The following is a 21,540-nucleotide window of genomic DNA, read 5'->3' on the forward strand; positions in this document are numbered from 1 at the left end:
ACCTCAAAGGACATGGAGGCTGACAGAGGGCCTCTAGGTCATAAAACAGCCGGGATGGAAGATGCAGTCATTCAGCACGATTTGTCTACACTATAGGGAAATATATACTGTATATGTCCTGTCACAACTTTTTTTTTTAGAGTCTTAGAATGGGAAAGGATCATAACCCCTGGGGGGGGGGGGTATAAGACAAACATTATACCACTCCAGATCGGTCCACCTCAGTACTAGCCTCCTTATCTTCTCCCACCAGAATGTTCTCGTCCGGTTCACAACCGTAAAGATTTGCAGGGAAAAAGATGGATGATCTCACGCTGCTGAATGGGAGGGCCAAAAGCTTTATTTTATCAATCCATAGGTAAAAACATCACAGCCATACAAAGACCAGAGGAACTGCTGACACGCTTCGTAATGACCAAGCGCTTTTCCGTGTGGAAGACGTCAGCGGTTGCTTTGGTCTTTGACTGTGGTGTTTTTACCTATGGATTGATCCAAAAAGCTTTTGGATCTCCTATTCAGCTGTGTGCGGCCATCATTCTTTTTCCATGTAAACCATTGTAGGGTTTTATTGTTTTCTCTGGACCATGTTTGCGAGATTTCCCCTTGCTTCCTGCCCTGCTTGGCAACACAGTGCACCACAAACTACAATAGTACATTATCTCATGCATGGGTGTGTGCTGCAACACTTTTTCGTTGGGGATGCATTGCCTTAGTGTGTCGGATTGTCTTTTATAAAGGAAAGGCACTACACTGCTCTAATACAAGTAACGTGCGTTAATGCGCATTGTGATAGCATGCACGTTACCACAATGCACTGCTCTCTGAAGCTGGATGGAAAGAGGTCTTCGGTTGGTCAGACCTTGTCTGGATATCCTTTGAAAAGCCATCTTGAGAAAGTGCATGCTGGGGCATGTAGTCCTTGGCAGCTGATGGAACGATTTTTCTTTGCCCAGGCTTGCAGCTCTGATATAGAATTGTCTGGCTCCCTTTTCTTCCCCCATCCAGTGATTATCTCCTCCTCCAGACTGCATTCCTTCCCTCTCCACAGTCCTATCACTCCATCCCACTGCCACTTCCTCAGGAATGTTATCTGAGATCACACTCCATTTCTTTCCTCTATTCACTTCATTATCAAGACATTGCCACTTTTTCCACCCCAAAGGCTAATGATCCTGAGCCGCGCTATCTCCAGGACTGCTGCGTGTCACCTTTCACTCTACAACGCCAAGCTTCCATACGGGAGAGCCAACATACATAAGCAGGCCCCTATTCTCCAACCTCCTTGTTGAGGTGTCTGTAAACTAAAGCACATCGAAACTCAAAAACAAGTTTACTATATGGCAATTTTCCTGTTCTTATATGAGGTGACCGCATTTTATTTTTTTAAGGCTTCTTCTCCCCTTTATTTACACCCGGTTGTCCTGTGAATAACACATGTCCCGTCCCTGGGTGGCTATGCTTACTCTGTTGTATTTATAGAGGGAGCCATGGTTGCAGTGTTAAGAGATGTGTGTGGTTTTTGCAAATTTATACTTGCCTAGGTGGATCCAGCATCAGCCTGTCCGAATCTAACACTGCCGATCATTCGCTTTTCAGAGCTCCCCGAGCAGAAAGCTGGTGACTGTCAGTTACCGCTCTCTGCTCTGCCCCCTCATTGCTCACTGGAGTGCTGGGCTGTGAAGGGGGCGAGAACGGACGGCTCAGGCTCTCAGTGGCTCGCTGAGAGCCTGAGCCAGGTGCTGATCCAGCAATGTGGGCAGATCCCGACTCTGTGACATCAGCAGATAGCGGACTTCAGCCTGCCTTCTGCTCAAAATGGGTCACAGGTGTGCAGAACGAACTGCACTCCTGTGATCCACAGGAGAAGTATAGCCAAAGGAGCTTTGGCTGTACTTCCATTTTAAACCCTTCAGATCCGCGCTATAGCCGAATGACGGCTACAGCGCAGATCTACTTTGCCAGGAGGCCTTCAATAGACATCCTCCCCTTTGCACGCTCCTTGCGCACCCCCTGCAGGGCACGCTCTCTAATCAGTGAGTCAATGAGACTCGGGTGATCACAGATCGGAGTAAGGGGCAGATCCCAGGACCTTACCACATGATCAGCTATCAGCCAATGACAGCTGATCACGTGATGTAAACAGAAGATCAGTAATGAAGGGAAAAAAATGATCACCGGCTTCTGTGCAAGGAACATCAGTCCTGAAAAGAAAGAGGTGAAGCCACCTCATCTGTGCCTGCCAGTGCCCACACATTGCCACAAATCGGTGCCCACCAGTGAATAAGTGCCAGCAATCAGTGCCACCTATCAGTGCCCACCAGTGGTGCCTCATCACTGCCACTTAGTAGTGCTGCCTATCAGTGTCACCTTCTAGTGCCGATCAATGCCCATCACTGCCACCCGTCTGTGCCTATTAGTGCCCATCAGTGCCGCCTATTAGTGCCCATCAGTGCCACCTTATTGGTGCCTGTCGATGCAGCCTCATCAGTATACATCAATGAAGGAGAAAAATTACCTGTTTGCAAAATTTCTTAACAAAATATAAAACGGTTTTGTATTTTTTTTATTTTCTTATTTCAGTCTTTTTTTTTTTTTTTTAACAAAAAATAAAAAACCCCAGAGGTGATCAAATACCACCAAAAGAAAGCTCTGTTTGTGGGAAAAAAATTATAAAAATTTCATTTGGGTGCAGTGTTGTATGACCGCGCAATTGTCGTTCAAAGAGTGACAGCTCTAAGTGCCGGTTCACACTAGTGCGATGCCAGACATCACATGTAATTCACAGCGCCACTGCTGTTCACATTACATGCGATGTCTGTGCGGGTGCGATGTCAGCCATACAGATAGTATGGCTGATATCGCACCGCATTCGGTCCAAACACGCACAGGACCCTTTTTCCTGTTCGGACCAGAATCGGATCGCATGTGTGTTCACACATATGCGATCCGATTCATGTCCGAACTGTCAGTTCGCAGTGCGATATGCAAGCTGAAATGGGGGTGTCGTTAACATATGACACTCCCCATCAGATCGCATATGGCAGTGTGAACTGCCGTGCGTGTCAAGTGCGATGCGGGAACCTGTAGTTGATTCGCAGGGTTCTCGCATCGCACTAGTGTGAACCGGCACTAAAAGCTGAAAATTGGTCTGGGCAGGAGGGGGTTTAGGTGCCCTGGAAGCAAGTGGTTAATTATAAAATATTTTCCTGATAGTTGCGTTCATCAGCTGTATGTTTTTAGAGACGAAAATACAATTCAAACTAAGTCAACGAAAACTATGACAAAATTCCAATTTTTGTCAACTAACGAAAATGTGAGGGAGGGTTGTTTACCCACCTGAACTTCCGCTTTCCTTTGAGCTCCTCCTGTCTGTAAGCCCTTGTACACACGGTCGGACATTCCGACAACCAAATCCATCGGATTTTGTCCGACGGATTTTGTCCGAAACTGGTGTTGCATACACACGGTCGGACAAAGTTGTCAGAAAATCTGATCGTTTAGAACGTGATGACGTTATTTCGTTACGACGGGACTACGTTCAGGCTAGTAGGCAATGGCTTTGGTCTATGAATTTGATCTGAGCATGCGTGGCACTTTGCCCAATCGGAATTCTCTACAAACGATGGAACAAAGTCCGATCGGATCATTTTGTCGGAAAATTTTACAGCCCAGCTCTAAAACTTTGTCGGTCGGATATTGCGACGGAAACAGTCCAATGGAGCCCACACACAGTCGGATTATCCGACAACACGGTCCGATCAGACATTTTCCATCAGAATGTCCGACCGTGTGTACAAGGGCTTAAAGTTCCAGTCCTCTGACTCTATCGGCAGGCCGCATTGGCTGACAGGCGCAGGCTCCCATCAATCCTTCCCTTTCCTATGCAGTTCCACACATTACACTCATTTGCGCTATCTCTTTGGCGCCCTCTGCTGGCCCTTTCTAAATTGGCAACACCATTCAATCCCCAGCCTATAATGAGAGCACATTAAACTATAAACATGTATTATACTACCAAAAAGAATAAGTAGGGTGCATTAATATTGGTAGTCTGTGCAATGGCATTATAGCCAATAGAGTTTACAGTTTGTTTGTTTTTTGGTGTTTTTTTTTTTTTTTTCAGTTTTTCCAGTTCACATGCTATTATTTGCAGTGCGATTTGAGCCTATTTATTTCATATGGTTCAAATCGAGCTGCTGCCGGATCAAAAAGGTGCATTCTCTTTTTTATTTTTTTGCTACACTGGAATCAGATCCACATGGGTGTTCTCAATCATGCGATAAGATTCAGCCAATCGCATCATGGCGAACCATTTTCGGGGTGTCATTAACTTTGACACCCGCAGCGGTTCACGTGAACGGAGTGCGATTGTGATGCGGTGCGGGAAACGCACAGCAACTGCTGCAAATCCCACACCAAAGCAGTGTAAACGGAGGACTTAAAGTTGCACTTCTGTCTGTCAAAAAGCAATATTTTTGTTTGTTTATGGAACTTGGTTTTATTTATAAAGACGTTGTATATCACAATGGCTAAGGCCCCATTCACGCATCAGCGTTTTGTAGCTTGAAGCACAAACGCTGGAGGGGGGAAAAAAAATCTATTATTCTCTATAGAGATGGCTCACTTCCCCACTCCATTTTGCTTTAAGCCCAAAAAAGTTCAGCTTTTTTTGTAGTTCAGATCGGACAGATTTGAGCATTTTTGGCATGTTTTTGCTCCGTAGAAATTAATGGAAATGCGCCATTTGGGTGTTTTGTAGTGCGTTTTTTTGCGTGATTTTCTGCTTAAATTAAAATATTTCAAAAATAAAATAGTAATAATAATTGAATAAATAAATGTAAAATACAAAAATAACTTATTGCCTGGATACGTACACTTTACACCGGTCCTACGGCATGCATTAAACTGAATGGTTCCCTGTCACCCTCGTTCCCCCTGCAGCGGGGCACCAGGCAGGGGTGCCCTCTCTCCCCGGCCTTGTTCGCCCTAGCCATGGAACCTATTGCTGAGGCTCTTCGGAGTTCGGTCGAGGTCCGTGGTCTTCGGGTGGGCTGGCTGGAGGAGAGAGTGGCCCTCTATGCGGATGATCTTCTGCTTTTTTTAAATGATCCCGGTGACTCTCTGCGGGGCGCACTTGGAATCATGGATGCCTTCACTGGGTTGAGGGTGAATTGGCATAAATCTCAGCTCTTTCCGGTGGACGAGGGGGCCAGGACCTCACCAACCTCCACCACGCTTCAATGGGTGGATAGGTTTACCTATTTGGGTATTGTCATTTCAAGAGAGACCAAGGACTTTGTCCGGCTCAATCTTGAACCTGTTCTGATAGAAATCAAGCCCAAATTAAAGGCTTGGGGCAATCTCCCCCTCTCTCTTATTGGCCGCATAAACCTTCTTAAAATGAAGGTCCTTCCCAAACTTACATACATATTTAGGAACTCCCCACAATGGCTGACTAAAGCCTTCTTTAACTCTCTGAAACAACTTTTTCTCTCCTTCATCTGGGGACCCAAGTCCCCCAGATTCAAATACACCACGCTCACCAGGCCTGTGGGCAGTGGAGGGTTAGCTCTTCCCGACTGTCACAAATATTTCCTAGCTACCCAGCTTGTAACCGTCCACTGGTGGCTGCAGCCGGACCTGACCAATGCTGCGACGGTCTTGGAGGCAGCTATAGTGGGGTCTCTGGAGGCCTTAAGGGGGTTGGTTTTCAGGGGCCCAAAAACACCTCACTGCCTCACCCCTTCTATGCGCACCACTTTAAGGGCGTGGAGGGCGGGAGAGGCACTGAGGGCGTCCCTGCCGAACTCCTGGTCTCCTCACACCCCCCTGTGGCTGAATCCTGGCCTTCCGCAGTTTAATACCATCCCAGACCCTCAGGCCTGGGCCAAGTGTAAGCTACTGACGCTCGAACATGTCGTTATCAACCGGGAACTTGCTCCCTTTCATATCCTGCGTGACAAATTTAATGTGCCTACATGGGCCCACTTCCGTTATCTTCAAGTCGCGCATGCGTATCGCTGTTAATTTTTGGGACAACCGGTCATACTGGAGTACTCTGAGCTTGAGTCCATCCTTCGGGTAAAAGACCTGGAGAAACCCATGTCTCAGATTTACAGGTCCCTACTGGTTGCTGCCGTCCCCGAGCTGTCCTCCCTCCGCAGGAAATGGGTGGAGGACATACCGGAGTTGGATGACGATGACTGGAGGGAGGTTTGGGATTTTCCGTTCTCCCCTTTGGTTTCAGCCAGGGAAAAATTGGTCCAATACAAAATTGTACACAGAGTCCACTACACGCCCCACAGACTGCACAAGATGTCGCCGACGCACTCCCCGGAGTGCTGGCGCTGCTCCTATCAGCCGGGAGACTTCATTCACATTTTCTGGGCTTGCCCAGCGATTGTATGCTTTTGGAAAGAGGTTCTCCTGGTGATAGTTAGGATCACAGAGGTTAATATTCCTTACGATCCTAAATATTGCCTGCTGGGGCTGGTGGAACAAATGTCGATCCTCAGGGCTAGGAAAACACTCATATCCCTGTTGCTCTACTATGCACGCAAGGCCATCACCATGACCTGGAAACAATCGTCTCCCCCCTCTATTAAATTCTGGAAAAACCTGGTGAACGCTAGCTTACCCCTCTATAGGGCCACCTACTTGAACAGGGGTTGCCCACGGAAATTTGAGAAGGTGTGGAACTGCTGGCTGGATGATAACACAACGGCAACGGATGTAGTAAATAACCCATAGTTCGGTATGGATGTAGTATGGTTATAGGCTGACCCACCTGCTCTTATGACACTTTATCCGGTCATTTTAATACTTAGCACGAATTATCCTACAATATCCTCTCCCCACAGTGGGGCATAGATAGGCAAGTTTATGTTTGTGTTCGTTTGCCCTGTTGCGGTCGGTTGCCGCATCAGAGGGAGGATATATGTTTTGTAATGCGCTTTGTTGTGGCCTGTTGCCGCATTTGGAAGTTTACCCTTGTGTGGGAAATGTTTGGCCCCTGCCTGGGCGATTTTGTATGACACTGAAATTTCAATAAAAAAAGATTTATTAAAAAAAAAAAATAAATACACAAATAACTAAAAATCCTCATAAAAAATAATGAACCCCAACCTTAAAAAAATGTAATTATTATTAATAATAATAATAATAATAATAATAATAATACTAAAACACTCAAAAAAAATATTTATTTTGGTTTAGAGTGTTTCGTTTTTTGTTTTATTTTTTAAGGAGTAGGGGTTAAAGTTGAGGGTTAATTATTTGTTAGTATTCTATTTCATTTTTTTTTTTATTTTTTTTTTTATTTTTTTGTAATTATTTTACATGTATTTGTTATTAGTAGAAAATCCATAACCCTAACAAAAAATAAATAACCCCAACAAAAAATAAATAACCCCAACGCCTAACCCTAACCTAACCATAACTCTAATCCCTTACCCTAACGAAAAAAATATATATAATAAAGGAATGATGATAAAAAAAGAAATAAAAGTTGAAATACCTAGCAACAATTGCAACAGATGATAGTTTTCTCTATTGGCTAATAAAAAAACTGCCAAAGCTCAAAAAGATAACGCACAAAAAAATGGCGGAAAAGCACGGACCCTACACTCAGGTGTGAATGCAGCCTAAATCTGTGTCTGTAGTGCTTGTGTACCATAAATAACATGTTAGATTTTTACTATATAAGGAGTTTGGCAGTTCTAAAAAAAAAGGGTAAGTTCACCTTTACAGAAAATCTGGTGAGTTTACACTGGAGCCCCTTCCCCATCACCCTGCTCCCGCTATATCCGAGTCCCGTGAGCTCCTGCTGTCAGACATCAGGTTGGCTCTTTACCGGTCTGGGGATTTGAAATCCCCTCGACTTTCTCTCTTCTCCAGCGCTGACAGGACGGGCTAGGCAGGTCCTGATTAGTCAGCGCCCACCAATTAGAATGCCTCCTATCCATACATGCTAAGAAGTACATTTAGGGGATTAAGCCACAGGGATTTCAAATCCCCAGACCGGTAAAGTGAAGACCCGATCTCTCACAGTAGGTGATCGCGGGACTCCTGTAAAGCAGGTCCGGGGATGGTGAAGGGGTCCAGTGCAAGTTCACCAGCCAATAAATGGATGCCGATTGGCAGACCTTTTTCGGTCATTCTCCTTCAACAGAAACCGGACAGGTTGTCTTAAAAGCTAGCCAAATGCTGTGGCAGGGTGCACGGCCGCTGCACCCTCTCTCCAGGCCGCCCCCTCTCTCCAGGCCACCCCCTGTATGCAATGGATAAATTCATGCATAGCATGAATCTATCCACAGCCACCATGGCCACCCCTATTAATGCATCTGGCCCCTTTCAGGGCACCGGGAGCATGAATTACAATTAAGCACCTGATTAGAGCCAGAGGCTCTAATAGGCTTCAAAATAGGGTGGGCTCGGGTTACAGAGAATGCAAACGGAGCCCACCTAGGTGTGTCACAACAGCAAATGAGTATTCGCTATTGAAACACTGATTCTTAATCTGGCCAATCAGAAGCACGTTTTCCGATTGACCGAAAAGAGAAGATGCCCGATTGGCCACCGAGGAGGAGGGAGGAAACGGAAGCTGCCATCACCGTTATGACCCATGGAGAGCAGGAATATGGGAGGCCGCCGGTGATGGGGTGAGTGCTACCGGGGGGGGGAGGCATACTGTTTGCCACCCCCCAAAAAACAAATTCCACTGGCCAAATTTCCACTGGTTTCTGTTGAACTGGCCAATATTTGGCCAGTGTGTACGGGGCTTTACTCTGTCACTTTCTCTAGCACTTGCTATCTTTCATGAGCCATCATCAGACGTTGACTGGACCAGCTGCCATACACACAGGTCGAATGTTAGCTGGTTTCTATTGAACTGGGTTTAAGGCCCCTTTCACAAGGGACAGATCAGTAATGATCCGCCCCGTGATGATCCGCTTGCTCAGCGGGGATCACTCCGTTGTCCCCGCTGAGCCGGCAGGGACCGCCCTGTCAGCTCTCCGCTCTCCTCTATGGGGATCGGATGAGCACGGACCGTCGGTCCGTGTTCATCCGATCCGCTCTGCAGACGGATAGAAAAATAGGAGATTTTCCTCCGTCTGCAGAATCGGACAATTGCGGAGGCGGACAATAGCGGGTGTCTGCGGATGTTCATCCGCAGACACCTGCTATCCCATAGGAATGCATGTATGTCCGTATTTCATCCGCAAACGGATGGATGAAATACGGACATACTGTCTGCATGTGTGAAAGGGGCCTAAGTGATTTTATTGCCAAAAATTAAGATTTTAACATGGATGTGCCAAATAAAAAAAAATTGCTCTGGAGCCAAATTGGGTAGGCAACAGAGGGGAAAAAAAAAAAAAAAAAAAAAAAAAAATATATATATATATATATATATATATATATATATATATATATATATATATATATATATATATATATATATATAAAAGACTAATGCAGCCACCACATCTAATGATTGGTAAGCTGAAATGCATTCGATCTTTGGTTTTGGGGTTAATACGGCTTTAAATGACGAAATTATTGCTCAATTAATAGGCTTTTAACTGAAATATTAAAATTGCTTCATCTTGGATAGTGTGGTCCAAGCCTTGCTATGATTGTACCACACTCTGGGGCTCTTGTGGAGAGATTTTCCCTCACTTCCTGTCCTGCTGACCATGTTTTACCAAACAGGAAGTGCATGTAGTTCCTATCATAACTTTTCAAATCTTATCCATTCCGTTAAGTTGTTATTACAAGTTCAGATCAGTCTAGGCAAATCTGTGTGTGGCTGGCTTAGGAGCAGTCGGTGTATGCGGATATTCATCAATAATAATAATTATTATTTTAACTGACTAAGGTGTGATTTTCTCCAGAACATATTAGAAATAACTGACATCACTCAGGGCCTACAGCTGTCACTATTCTGTACCCACTAGACACATATTCCGCACCTTGCAGACTGGCTTATTGTTCAGTTCTAAAGAAAAAGAAACGATTGGGTGTTCTGGCTGACGGATGACTGCCGCTCTCCAGCCAGAGAATCGAACAAGTACCAAACATATTTCTGCTGCATAAATAAATCCATTGGACATGACGTGATGGTAATATCGGAAGACGTGACCTCATAGCCGCTTTGCGCTCTGTGCCGAACCAATAGGAAGGCATTCTATTTGAGCCCACGGCTCCTGCAGTTGCCATGTTTAATACCGCTAATGACAGGCGTTTAAACAGTGGAGATTGAGGTGTGAAGTCAAGAATAACCAAAACCAATCCGGCCCGGGGTCTGCTTCACATGCACGCCAGATGTAGGCAGGGTGAGCGCACAGCGCCTGTTCACAGTAGGGCTGACAAGTAAATATTTAAAGTTATTACACAGGTCTCTGGAATGAGACCAACGAGTGCAGAGTCAATGTAACCCTTTGTGTAGAGAACGGACTTCAGGCAGGTAGCAGAGCCTTCATCCAGCATCCCTTTCTTCTGAAGAGTCCAAACACTGGAGAAGGCAGAGTGAGTATCAGCCAATGCCATTCATCAGGGTGGGGAGATCCCACCATTTTGGCCCCAACGTTGCTCTCTACCATCTTTAAGTACATCAGTGGTCCTCATTAAATAGGGTGTGAGCCCCGTTGTTAAGGGCAACACTGACGCTTAATTTCTTTTGTACTATGCTGGAAGTTTACTAATATTCTTGAGAATTTGCCATAGCCTTTGGCCCCAAAAATGATTAGCAGATCAGGTGAAGGGTCTGTGTTGATTTTCTATACATAAACCGCATGACCAAAGTTCATGGACTGTTGACTTTGGACAGCCCATTGCAAAACCATGGACATTAATATAGAGTTGGCCCCCCTTTGGGGCTACAACTTTCATTCTTCAGGGAAGGCTTTCCACAAGAGTTTGGAGTGTCTGCGGGGCACAGTCATGATGGAACAGAAGAGCCTTCCCCAAACTTACGACAAGGTCGGAAGTGCACAATTCTCTAAAATATCTTTATATTCTGTAGCATATAGCATTTATTAACAGTACCCTTTACTGGAAACACCAGAGCTCAATCATTTGAGGGATTTTCCTATACATTTGGCCATGTGCTAGAACGTTCTTTAAAAGATCTGCAATAGGCTCTTTATGATTGTAACTGTTCTTCTCTCTTGCTTTAAAGTGGTGGTGGGGGGGCAACAAGTGTTTATAGTAGAGGCGTACCTAATCGCATATCTTATATATGTTTTAAATGGTAATTGGAATTAGATTTTCAGTGGAAGAAAAGCCTAATTCCGCTCAAGCTTGGCTTGCATACACACGGTCACACAAAAGTTCTCTGAACTTTTGACCGTCAAGAACGCGGTGACGTACAACACTACGATAAGCCGAGAAAATGAAGTTCAATGCTTCCGAGCATGCGTCGAATGGTTTCCGAGCATGCGTAGGAATTTTTGCGCGTCAGAATTGCTACAGACGATTCGAATTTCCGATCAGACCTTTTTCCGTTGGAAAGATGGAGAACCTGCTCTCAATCTTTTGCAGGTGGAAATTCCACCAGCAAAAGTCCAATGGAGCATACACACGGTCAGAATATCCAACCAAAAGCTCTCATCGGACTTTTGCTGGTGTGATTTCCGATCGTGTGTACAGGGCTTTAGGCCCCTTTCACATGGGCTGTCCCATCAGGACCTGATCTGACCTTCCATTCTCCTCTATGGAGCGACGGATGTCAGCGGTGACCTGTCCGCTGACATCCGCCGCTATCTGATCCTGTCTGCCAAATCCTGACAGATGATGTTCCTATTCTCCATCCATCTGGCGAATCGGATATGATCGGATAAAAACCTGTTAGTCTGTTTTCACCAGATTTTTCCCATAGAGCAGAGTGGGATTGTGTTTGTCTCCACTCTGCACAGTGAGCGGAGATGGACCTGTCATTCACCTGCTTAGCAGGGATCAGCAGAGCGATCCCACTGCTGAGCTAGTGGGGTCTGCCGTGAAAAGGGCCTAACACCAACTATTCCTTCCCCCTCCTCCTACCTTTCCTGCATACCATGTATAAAAAAAAATTATCCTTCTTTTTAATCCAATCAGATCACCTGATCCTGCAGCCTCCTTTCTTCCCTGCAGCAGCAGCTCACTGACACAGGATAGCCTGAGCTGCAGGATCAAATGACTGAACTGGAGCATTAAAGCAGAGCTCCACCCAAAAAGGGAAGCTCCGCTTGTTTGCACCCTCCCCCTCTCTATTGTCATATTCGCTTCACTTCCTGATTCCCTCACCTAGAATGGTGGCGGCAGCAGCCGAGAGCCGAGCGATCGAACGGCCTCGGCTGCCGGCATCGCTGGAACCCGGGACAGGTGAGTGTCCATTTATTAAAAGTCAGCAGCTGTAGTATTTATAGCTGCTGGCTTTTAATATTTTTTTTGTAGGTGGAATCCCTCTTTAAAATTATTGAAGGATAAGTTCACCTCTGCGAACACGTTACATGTTTCGGGCATTTTTAGGGTGGAACGTGTAACCTGTTCCCAATGCTGCTGATCACTGGTGCAGTGCACGGGCTTTTTTTAAATAACAAACATGTCCTACTTACCTCGACTGTGCAGCTCGTTTTGCACAGAGTGGCCCCGAACCTCCTGTTCTGGGGTCCCATGGCGGCTCTCTCGGCTCCTCCCCGCAATAGCTAACCCCCTCAGGAAGCTCTCCCCCAAGGGGGTTACCTTGCAGGCATGCTCCCGTCTCATACACTCTGCGTCTCGGCCGCGTTATTGGATTTGATTCACAGCAGCGGGAGCCAGTGGCTGCGCTTCTATCAATCTATCCAATCAATACTGAGACTCAGTGGAGAAGAGGACGCCGGGGACGAGCCAAGCAGGTAAATGGGCTTAGGTAGGTAAAACGGGGGGGCTGGGGGGGCCGCTATTGCCAGGTGTTTTTTCACCTGAATGCATAGGATGCATTCAGGTGAAAAGAAAAAAAAAACCTTTACAACCCCTTTAACTTTCATTAACGTGTAATACCTGGTGATCCCATGCTTTAGTCATCTAAAATGTCGTCATGTAGAATGTGTGTGTGTGTGTGTGTGTGTATATATATATATATATATATATATATATATATATATATATATATATATATATATATATATATATATATACACACATTACACACAGCTTTAGTATATATGTCTTTTTATGTAATGTAAAAAACAAAACGGGTCTCTTTTGTCAAAGTTTCCTCTCCGCAGGGGTGCAGTCAGCTCTGTGAGCCGGATTCTCAGCTGGCTAACCTAATTGTTTGGTTATAAATCTGTCCCATCTACTTGTTGAAAAGTTGATAATTACAGCTGAGCTTCTGCCTGACATATGCTGAACACCAGCAGTACAAGCTCGTGCCTTGTCCTCCACATGTGTGCGAACACGGCAGGCGAGGTAAGAGGCTGTGAGGAGGCCGCATGCTGAGTGAGCTTTCCAGGTTCCAAGTGTACCGGTCACTCCTGCGTGACAAAGGCAGACATTTTTGCTGGCCAATTCCGGGAAGTCTGGAAACTTGTTTGAACTGCAGCTGAATTCTATAGATGCCTCTGAGATCGTCTTCTTTAGATGTAGCAATAACTGTGCAGGGCCTACCAAAAATAAGAATTCTTATACTGAATACCATCATTACAGGCATTAACCCCGTACAGTTACCAGAATACAATATTTCTGTAGAGGGCCTACAATAAACATCTTCCATGGCGTGGTGTTCCTTAGAAGTCGTATCTGTGTGATGCAATAACTGTCACCAAAACACAGATAAACCGTCAAACTGTCTCATTCCGCGCAAGAGACATTACTGACCACATTTGGTTTTGCTGGTTTCCTCTTCTGCTCTTCGGCTCTAAACCGAAGTAAAAGTCCTTGTCACAAGTTCCTGTTATTTCGCAGCATGCCTCCTCTGAAGTTCCTCTTTCTGATGTCTCGGCTGGTGGCGGTTAACTGATTTTGTCTGTTTGTGTTTTGCAGAAGGATTTCTCTGTTCGAGAAGAGCTGCACAAGTCAGATGTGGAGAGCTGGCTGGGTTTCATCACCTTCCTGTGTGAGGTGTTTGGCACCATGAGAAGCAGCGCGGGGGAGCCCTTCCGAGTCCTTGTGTGCCCCATCTATAGCTGCCTTAGAGAGGTAATGGTCACCATTTTGTGTGGAGGTTATGGCTTTATGCCAGTGTTAACTGAGGGAACCACCATGAGAAATTCCCATCATTAAAGCGGAAAAAAAATATTAGATCAATAAGAAAAAACAAAAACACAATACTCTCCTTCAATCCAGAGCTGCTGCCCCATCCCCACAGTACGTCCTTTCTGACACTAGATGTCATTCTGTCCACGCCTCTTGTGAGCCATAGGTGTCAAGGACCCGCCTAATGGGTGTGTGGTATAAGGCTGCCCTAAGCTCAGCATACTGAACAGTTTAAAGTTGGAATTCTGGTCCTACCTATACCTGACAAAGAACAACTGTGATCTCAAAATCAGCATGCTGGCTTAAATCCCTTGTTAACCATTATAGCGCCATCAATTTACGCAGCGCTTTACATATACATTGTACATTCAGTCCCTACCCTCAAGGAGCTTACAATCTAAGGTCCCTAACTCACATTCATACATACTAGGGACAATTTAGACAGGATCCAATTAACATACAGGCATGTCTTTGGAGTGTGGGAGGAAACCGGAGTACCCGTAGGAAACCCACGCAGGCACAGGGAGAACATGCAAACTCCAGGCAGGTAGTGTCGTGGTTGGGATTCGAACCAGCCACCCTTCTTACTGCTAGGTGAGAGTGCTACCCACTACTCCACTGTTCTGCATGAGTTGCAGTTAATGTTTTTGTCTTAGGTCGTGGCTTAACCCATAGCAGGTCTGTAGATCCAAAAGCAAGGTGCAATACCATACATGTTATCCCATTCTCAGGCATAAACGGATAACCGGGGGGGTTGGATTGGCCTGATATGTGCAATACCAAGGTATCAAACTTTGCATGAGAAGTGAAAAAAACTGTCTCACCACCTAAAAAAGAGGCCCCTTTTTCTTATAATGAAGTTTCAGGTGGTGTAATGTTGTTAATTATGAAAGTGAAAAATAAATCTAACGCAATTCAGGGATCTGCACCTACTTCATCAGTACGGCCATATAACCATATTAGTACAGAGCCAAGTACAGACATACGTATGCATCAATGCTTGTATATATACAGTATTGTGCAAAAGATTTAGGGAAGGTGTGAAGAAATGCTGCAAAAGTAATAATATATGTTTTAATTGTTTATTTTTATCAATTTACAACATGTTCAAAGTGAGCCAAATCTAAATCAAATTACTATTTGGTATGGCTACCCTTTGGCTTCAAACCAACATCAATTCTTACACTGGCACAAAGTCAGGGAATTTTTAGGATTAGAGTCAGCTGTATGATCAATCAATTATACCAAGTAGGTGCTAATGATCATCAGTTTCATATGTAGGCTGAGAGACCATCATTAACTGAAACAGAAACAGCTGTGTAGGAGGCTAATACTAGGGTCAGGAACAGCCAAACTCTGCTACTAAGGTGAGGTTGTGGAATACAGTTTCATGTCAAAGGTCATACACCATGGCAAGACTCAGCACAGCAACAAGACACAAGGTAGGCATACAGCATTAGCAAGGTCTCTCCCAGGCAAACATGTCAAAGCAGACTGGGGTTTGAAGGTATGCTGTTCAAGATCAATGCAGAAGCACAAAGAAACGGGCAACTTTGAGGACCGTGGACGCAGTGGTCAGCCAAGGATACTTAAAGCAGGAGATGAAAGACACATCATGCTTACTTCCCTTTGACTTCAGAAGATGTCCAGAATTTCCAGAACAGAACTGGCAGAAACCAGTAGGACCCAGGTACACCCATCTACTGTCTGGAGAAGTCTGGCCAGAAGTGGTCTTCGTGGAAGAATTGTGGCTAAAAAGCCATACCTCCAACATGAAAACAAGGCTAAGCCACTCAACTATGCACAAAAACATAGGAACTGGGGTGCAGAAAAATGGCAGCAGGTGCTCTGGACTGATGAACCAAAATTGTGAAATATTTGGCTGTAGCAGGAGGCAGTTTGTTGGGGGAAGGGCTGGAGAGCGGTAAATTAATACGTGTCTGCAGGCAACAGTAAAGCATGGTGGAGGTTCTTTGCATGGTTGGGGCTGCATTTCTGCAAATGGAGTTGGAGATTTGGTCAGGATCAATGGTGCCCTCAATGCTGAGAAATACAGGCAGATACTTATCCCTCATGCCATGCCATCAACCTGCCTGCCAGGTTCCTTCAAAAACTGGGTACAAGTGTACCTAGTGGAATTGATGCTGGTTTGAAGGCAAAGGGTGGACGACACAAATATTGATTTGATTTGGATTTCTCTTCTGTTCATTTACTTTCCATTTTGTTAATTGCTAAAAATAAACGTCTATTTTTGAAACCATTCTTAACCACTTGCCATCTGCCAGCAGTACATTTACTGCTGACGAGTGACTTCTCTGGGGCGTGCATTGATCTGCTCTGCAACCTTTGTGTCCACTGGATTGCGGTGCTCGGTATCGGTCTCTGTGAGCAGCCCAGACACCATGTAATTGCTGTTTTATCACATGCCATGAATGGAATCCATTCATGACATTGTTTACTAATGTGTGTGATCTGTGATTGGTCACCAGTGATCAAATGGTGCCTGAGCCAATCACAGCACCCTGTACCATGTGATAGCTGTGGGCCAATCACAGAATCACAATTGTAAACAATGAGATATGAATGAAAGCCATTCATGACAGTTCTTTATATACATACGCACTGTGTATATGTATATATATATATATATATATATATATGTCAGAACTTTGAAAATGGATATATTCACCCTCTGCCTTTCTCATTACGGCAGGAGTTTAGGGGAGATCTTCCAAAGGGGTTAAGTGTTCTTTTGACAACTGTCTTAGAGATGAATTCCCCTCAGCTGGAAGAAATGTTTTCTCACTTCCTGCTACATCTCTGCAACAGGATGCGAAAAGAAGTCTACCCAGCAGGTCACAGGCTGCACAATATAAATTGTCTGTGGTTTGGACCATCCCCTACTCGATCCAAAATTTTTTCTTGATAAGATCAATTATATTAAGACCTTGATTACACGGGCCTACTTAAAGTAGACATTTAGTCTAAAACGAAAATCTCTAAATCTACTTGCAACCACATTCTAACACTAACCTATCCAGCCCTGTAAAGAATAAATCGCTATACATACCCTTTCTGAACCCGCTCCAGTCCCACGCTGAGCTGTCAGTGGTGGCTTCTCTGTGGAGGCGTGTGCAGAAGAGGCAGCTGACAACAGAAGCCCCATAGTAGCTCTATGGGTAACGTCACTTCCCAGGCATTTCCCAGCCATTGTCGACTGTCTCCTCTGCAGAGCTCCTGCCGATGGAGAGCGGACTGGAGCGGGTTCAGAAAAGGTATGTATAGCCATTTTTGCTTTACAGGGCTAGATAAGTTGGTCTTAGATTGTGGCTGCCTGCAGATATAGAAATTTTAGTTTTAGGCTGAACTTCCACTTTAAGTGTACAGTCCCATTCTTGTTATCTGGGATGCAGTGGCTGCATGGACACGGACACCGCTCCCAATATAACATCCTTGTGGGTACAGGTTCCCCGAACACAGTGTGCACTCAGGGACCCACATTCACATGCATGTCAAATTCGGAGCAGTGGCTCTGTGCATCCCAGACCACAGAAATGGGACTGCCTGCACAGGGATGCTTGGAACACCTGGGCATCTCGTTCAGGCAAAACACAGCCCTCATGTGGATGTGTGCATAAATAGGAGGTCCAACCTGGGTGAAAAAAATTAAGTCAGCAGCTACATATACTGTAGCTGCTGACTTTTAATATTAGGGCACTTACCTTTCCAGGGAGCCCCCAATGTTGGCACCCCGAGCCGATCTTTGGATCAACTCCCGCGTGCTGCCATTCCTGGTAAGGTAACCATGCAGTGAAGACTTTCGGCTTTACCCCTGGATCCCTACTACATATGTGTGAAGCATGCTGCGCCTTCTAATTAGCCCAGCGGCAGGGAAGGAGGAGGGGGGGTGAACTTCCAGGGGATCCGGAAGTGGGGAAGGGTACCTGTCAAAAACAGGTCCCCCGTTCCCTCCTCCCCCCAGAAAAGTGCCAAATTCGACACCGGAGGGGGGAGGAAGCATATAAGCGAGGGTTCCACTTTTGGGTGGAATTCTGCTTCAAATACACCCGTGTGAACTAAGCCTAGGTATAATTGTGGCTAAAGTAAGGAAAGGTTAAATCTTGATCAGTTTATTTTTTGCTGTCTGTGAGATTCCCCATCCCTTCCATAATCTTTTAACACAGATAAATGCACAAAAAAGGGGGGGGGGGGGGGTTCCAGTACACTTTAGCTAGCCAGCAAAGAGGAAAGTGTAATATAGAGGCTTCTGTATACTGTATATGCACACACATTGTGAATTGGCTTTGTATTTATATGGGACTATTGTAGCCCTAAGGCTTGATTCACACCTATGCATTTTTAGTGCTTTTTGCATTTTGCAGATTTGCACTACTGTCCATTTAACATGGTTTCCTATGGAACACGTGCTGTAGTGCAAATATGCAAAAAGCACTAAAAATGCATAGGTGTGAATCCAGCCTAAGGAAGTGGGCAACACGTTTACATTAGGGATGCACCGATATTTTCTATTTATTTTTTATTACGAGTACCGATCCTTTTGGTCAAGTACCTATACTTGGTGCAATTTGTGCCCATACAAAATTAATAGGCTCAAAAAATTGCACTGCAAAGAATCGCATGCAATTTGAACAAGAATATGGAGCAATTCCTGTCCGACTCCCATGCGGATTCTTCCACCATCCCTGTGTGAATCCAGGCTTGTCATAGTGATTTCAGCCTGGTTTCAGTGGTGCATTTGGACAGGAATTGCACCGTATTCCTGTTTAAATTGCGTGCGATTTGAGCTCATTCATTTTGTATGGGTGCAAATCACACCGCAAAGTATCGGTTTCGGGTATCCGGGAGCATTGTTACTCGGTATCTGCACCGGTGCATCCCTAGTTGACATGTTTTCTTATAATAACCTGAATTACGGTATATTCCGCAGCATTGTAGCTTCAGATTTCTCACTGCGAGGGGGTAGTAGCCCCTTAATTTTAAAATGGTGCCCCCGTTTTTTGTTTTTTTTTCATTTTTCCTGTCATCATATAGCAAAGCTGCCAATGGCTTCCCAGGCAGTGCATATCCGAGCCATTAACAATTTCCAATTCTGCTGGAAATGTGAAATCCCAGACTGCCAGATCTGCAGGTATGTGGAAGTTTTACATGCAGAGAGGTCTCCTACCTGAAGACTTGTTTCTGCCTGGCACAGACTCTGAGCATTGGCCGGGTTGTAGGGATACAAGCTTGCTGATGCTTTCTCTCACATTCTTATCTCTCGGAAGATTCTGACTTGTCTCACGCTGATGACCCCATCAGTTATCTGCTACTGGAAACTGATCAGATTCCTTTATTTCCATCTCCGGGTGACATGAATTCTACATTCGTTTCCTTCAGCTTCTGCAGCGGGCATTGCTTTTCCTTCAAGCTTCTGCATGTCTTGCCTAGCGGGTTCCTTTTTTTCCATGGGATAGAAAACCAGGGCCATCTTTAATATTGATTGGACCCTGGGCAAAAAATTTCTTGCCCCCCCCCCCCATGCAATTTCTACCAGCTCTGAGACATACAATAGCAGCTAGACTTAAAATCAGTTTACTGTATCAGATCAGGCAGCAATTGTGATTGGTTGGCAGTGGTTACAGCATACCATTACTGCTTAATGACTGGTTGCTAGAGGTTACAGCACACATTACGGCTCACTGATTAGTTGATAGAGGTTACAGCAAATGATTTCTGCTTGTTAATTGGTTGCTAGAGATTACTGTATAGTAATAATGCTCACTGATTGGTTGCTAGAGGTTACAGTACATCATCTCCTCACTGCAGGGGAGCATGATGCACATGAATGCTGCCTTTATTTACATATCAATGCCGCTGGCCGCAGCTATTTATTAGTAATGCTGCCGCTATTTACATATGAATGCCGGTTATTTACATGTAAACACAGGGCCTGCAGGTGAGTCATCTGTACACAACAATAGGGCAGAGCCGGGGCATCACTTCACACTGAGATATTGGGACACAGCACAGGACTAAAACTTCAAGGGACGAGGGAATTTAAACTGGGATAGTTGGCAAGTATGAGGCAGCTGCATTGGGCCCCATAACAATGACAGGGCCCAGGGCAGCTGCCCCTTTTGCCCTGCCTTAAAGACGGCCCTGAATAGAACACAAAGCTGCTGCCTGGATATACGGTAGTAGATTTCTTTTGCAGAGAGTGGGGACACTTCTTAGGAGGATGGAAATATAAGCCCAAACTTCATGTAATCTCAGAAACTAAAATCTCATATTATTAATGTGTGGTTGTCATTTTTAAAATAGTATTTCAGTTATCAATATTTGCAGATTTTATTTAAATAAGGCCCAGTGATCCTGCCATTCAGGTCTCTTTCAGGCTCTTCCTGTTATAGAGGGCCAACACTCTATTCCTGTTACTGCATTGTCACACAAACTTTGATGGAGATAAATATGTCACTTTTTTCTACACAAATTACGCACACATGGTTCACCGTTGTCCCCCCGCCTTGAGAAATGCCATGCAGCCATCACTGGAGTGCGTTTAAATAGGAAGTGGCCACGAAAAGTGCAGGAGATCAACAAGACTGGGATGCAACAAAGTATGAAAGGACAACCCTTTTTTTTATAGTGCAACTCTGCATTTATGTGCTTTAGGAGGAAGCCATGTCATTCAATGAGGGTTTACAGTGCCTTGCGAAAGTATTCGGGATTTTACGCCAAACATATCATTTTGCATTGTGGGCAAAAAGTTTGATTTTAGTTTCATCTGACCAGAGCACCTTCTTCCACATGTTTGGTGTGTCTCCCAGGTGGCTTGTGGCAAACTTTAGACAAGACTTTTTATGGATATCTTTGAGAAATGGCTTTCTTCTTGCCACTCTTCCATAAAGGCCAGATTTGTGCAGTGTACGACTGATTGTTGTCCTATGGACAGACTCTCCCACCTCAGCTGTAGTTCTCTGCAGTTCATCCAGAGTGATCATGGGCCTCTTGGCTGCATCTCTGATCAGTCTTCTCCTTGTCTGAGCTGAAAGTTTAGAGGGATGGCCAGGTCTTGGTAGATTTGCAGTGGTCTGTTACTCCTTCCATTTCAAAATGATCGCTTGCACAGCGCTCCTTGGGATGTTTAAAGCTTGGGAAATCTTTTTGTATCCAAATCCGGCTTTAAACTTCTCCACAACAGTATTACGGACCTGCCTGGTGTGTTCCTTGGTCTTCATGATGCTCTCTGCGCTTTCAACAGAACCCAGAGACTATCACAGAGCAGGTGCATTTATACAGAGACTTGATTACACACAGGTG

The 21,540-nt window shown here is 45.0% G+C and overlaps 1 protein-coding gene across 2 annotated transcripts in view; it reads left to right on the top strand.

Annotated features, from left to right (window-relative positions):
* CTIF (cap binding complex dependent translation initiation factor) overlaps positions 1-21,540 on the top strand; it is a 361,752-nt gene that overhangs the window by 315,859 nt on the left and 24,353 nt on the right. For both annotated transcript variants that reach the window (XM_077463042.1, XM_077463043.1), the window contains exon 11: positions 14,008-14,163. In XM_077463042.1, coding sequence (XP_077319168.1) covers positions 14,008-14,163 — 156 coding nt within the window. The remainder of the gene's footprint in view (positions 1-14,007; positions 14,164-21,540) is intronic.

Source organism: Lithobates pipiens, unplaced genomic scaffold, assembly GCF_037356315.1.
Source record: "Lithobates pipiens isolate NorthernLeopardFrog02 unplaced genomic scaffold, aLitPip1_a1.2 Scaffold_3, whole genome shotgun sequence".
Taxonomy (NCBI): Eukaryota; Metazoa; Chordata; class Amphibia; order Anura; family Ranidae; genus Lithobates; species Lithobates pipiens.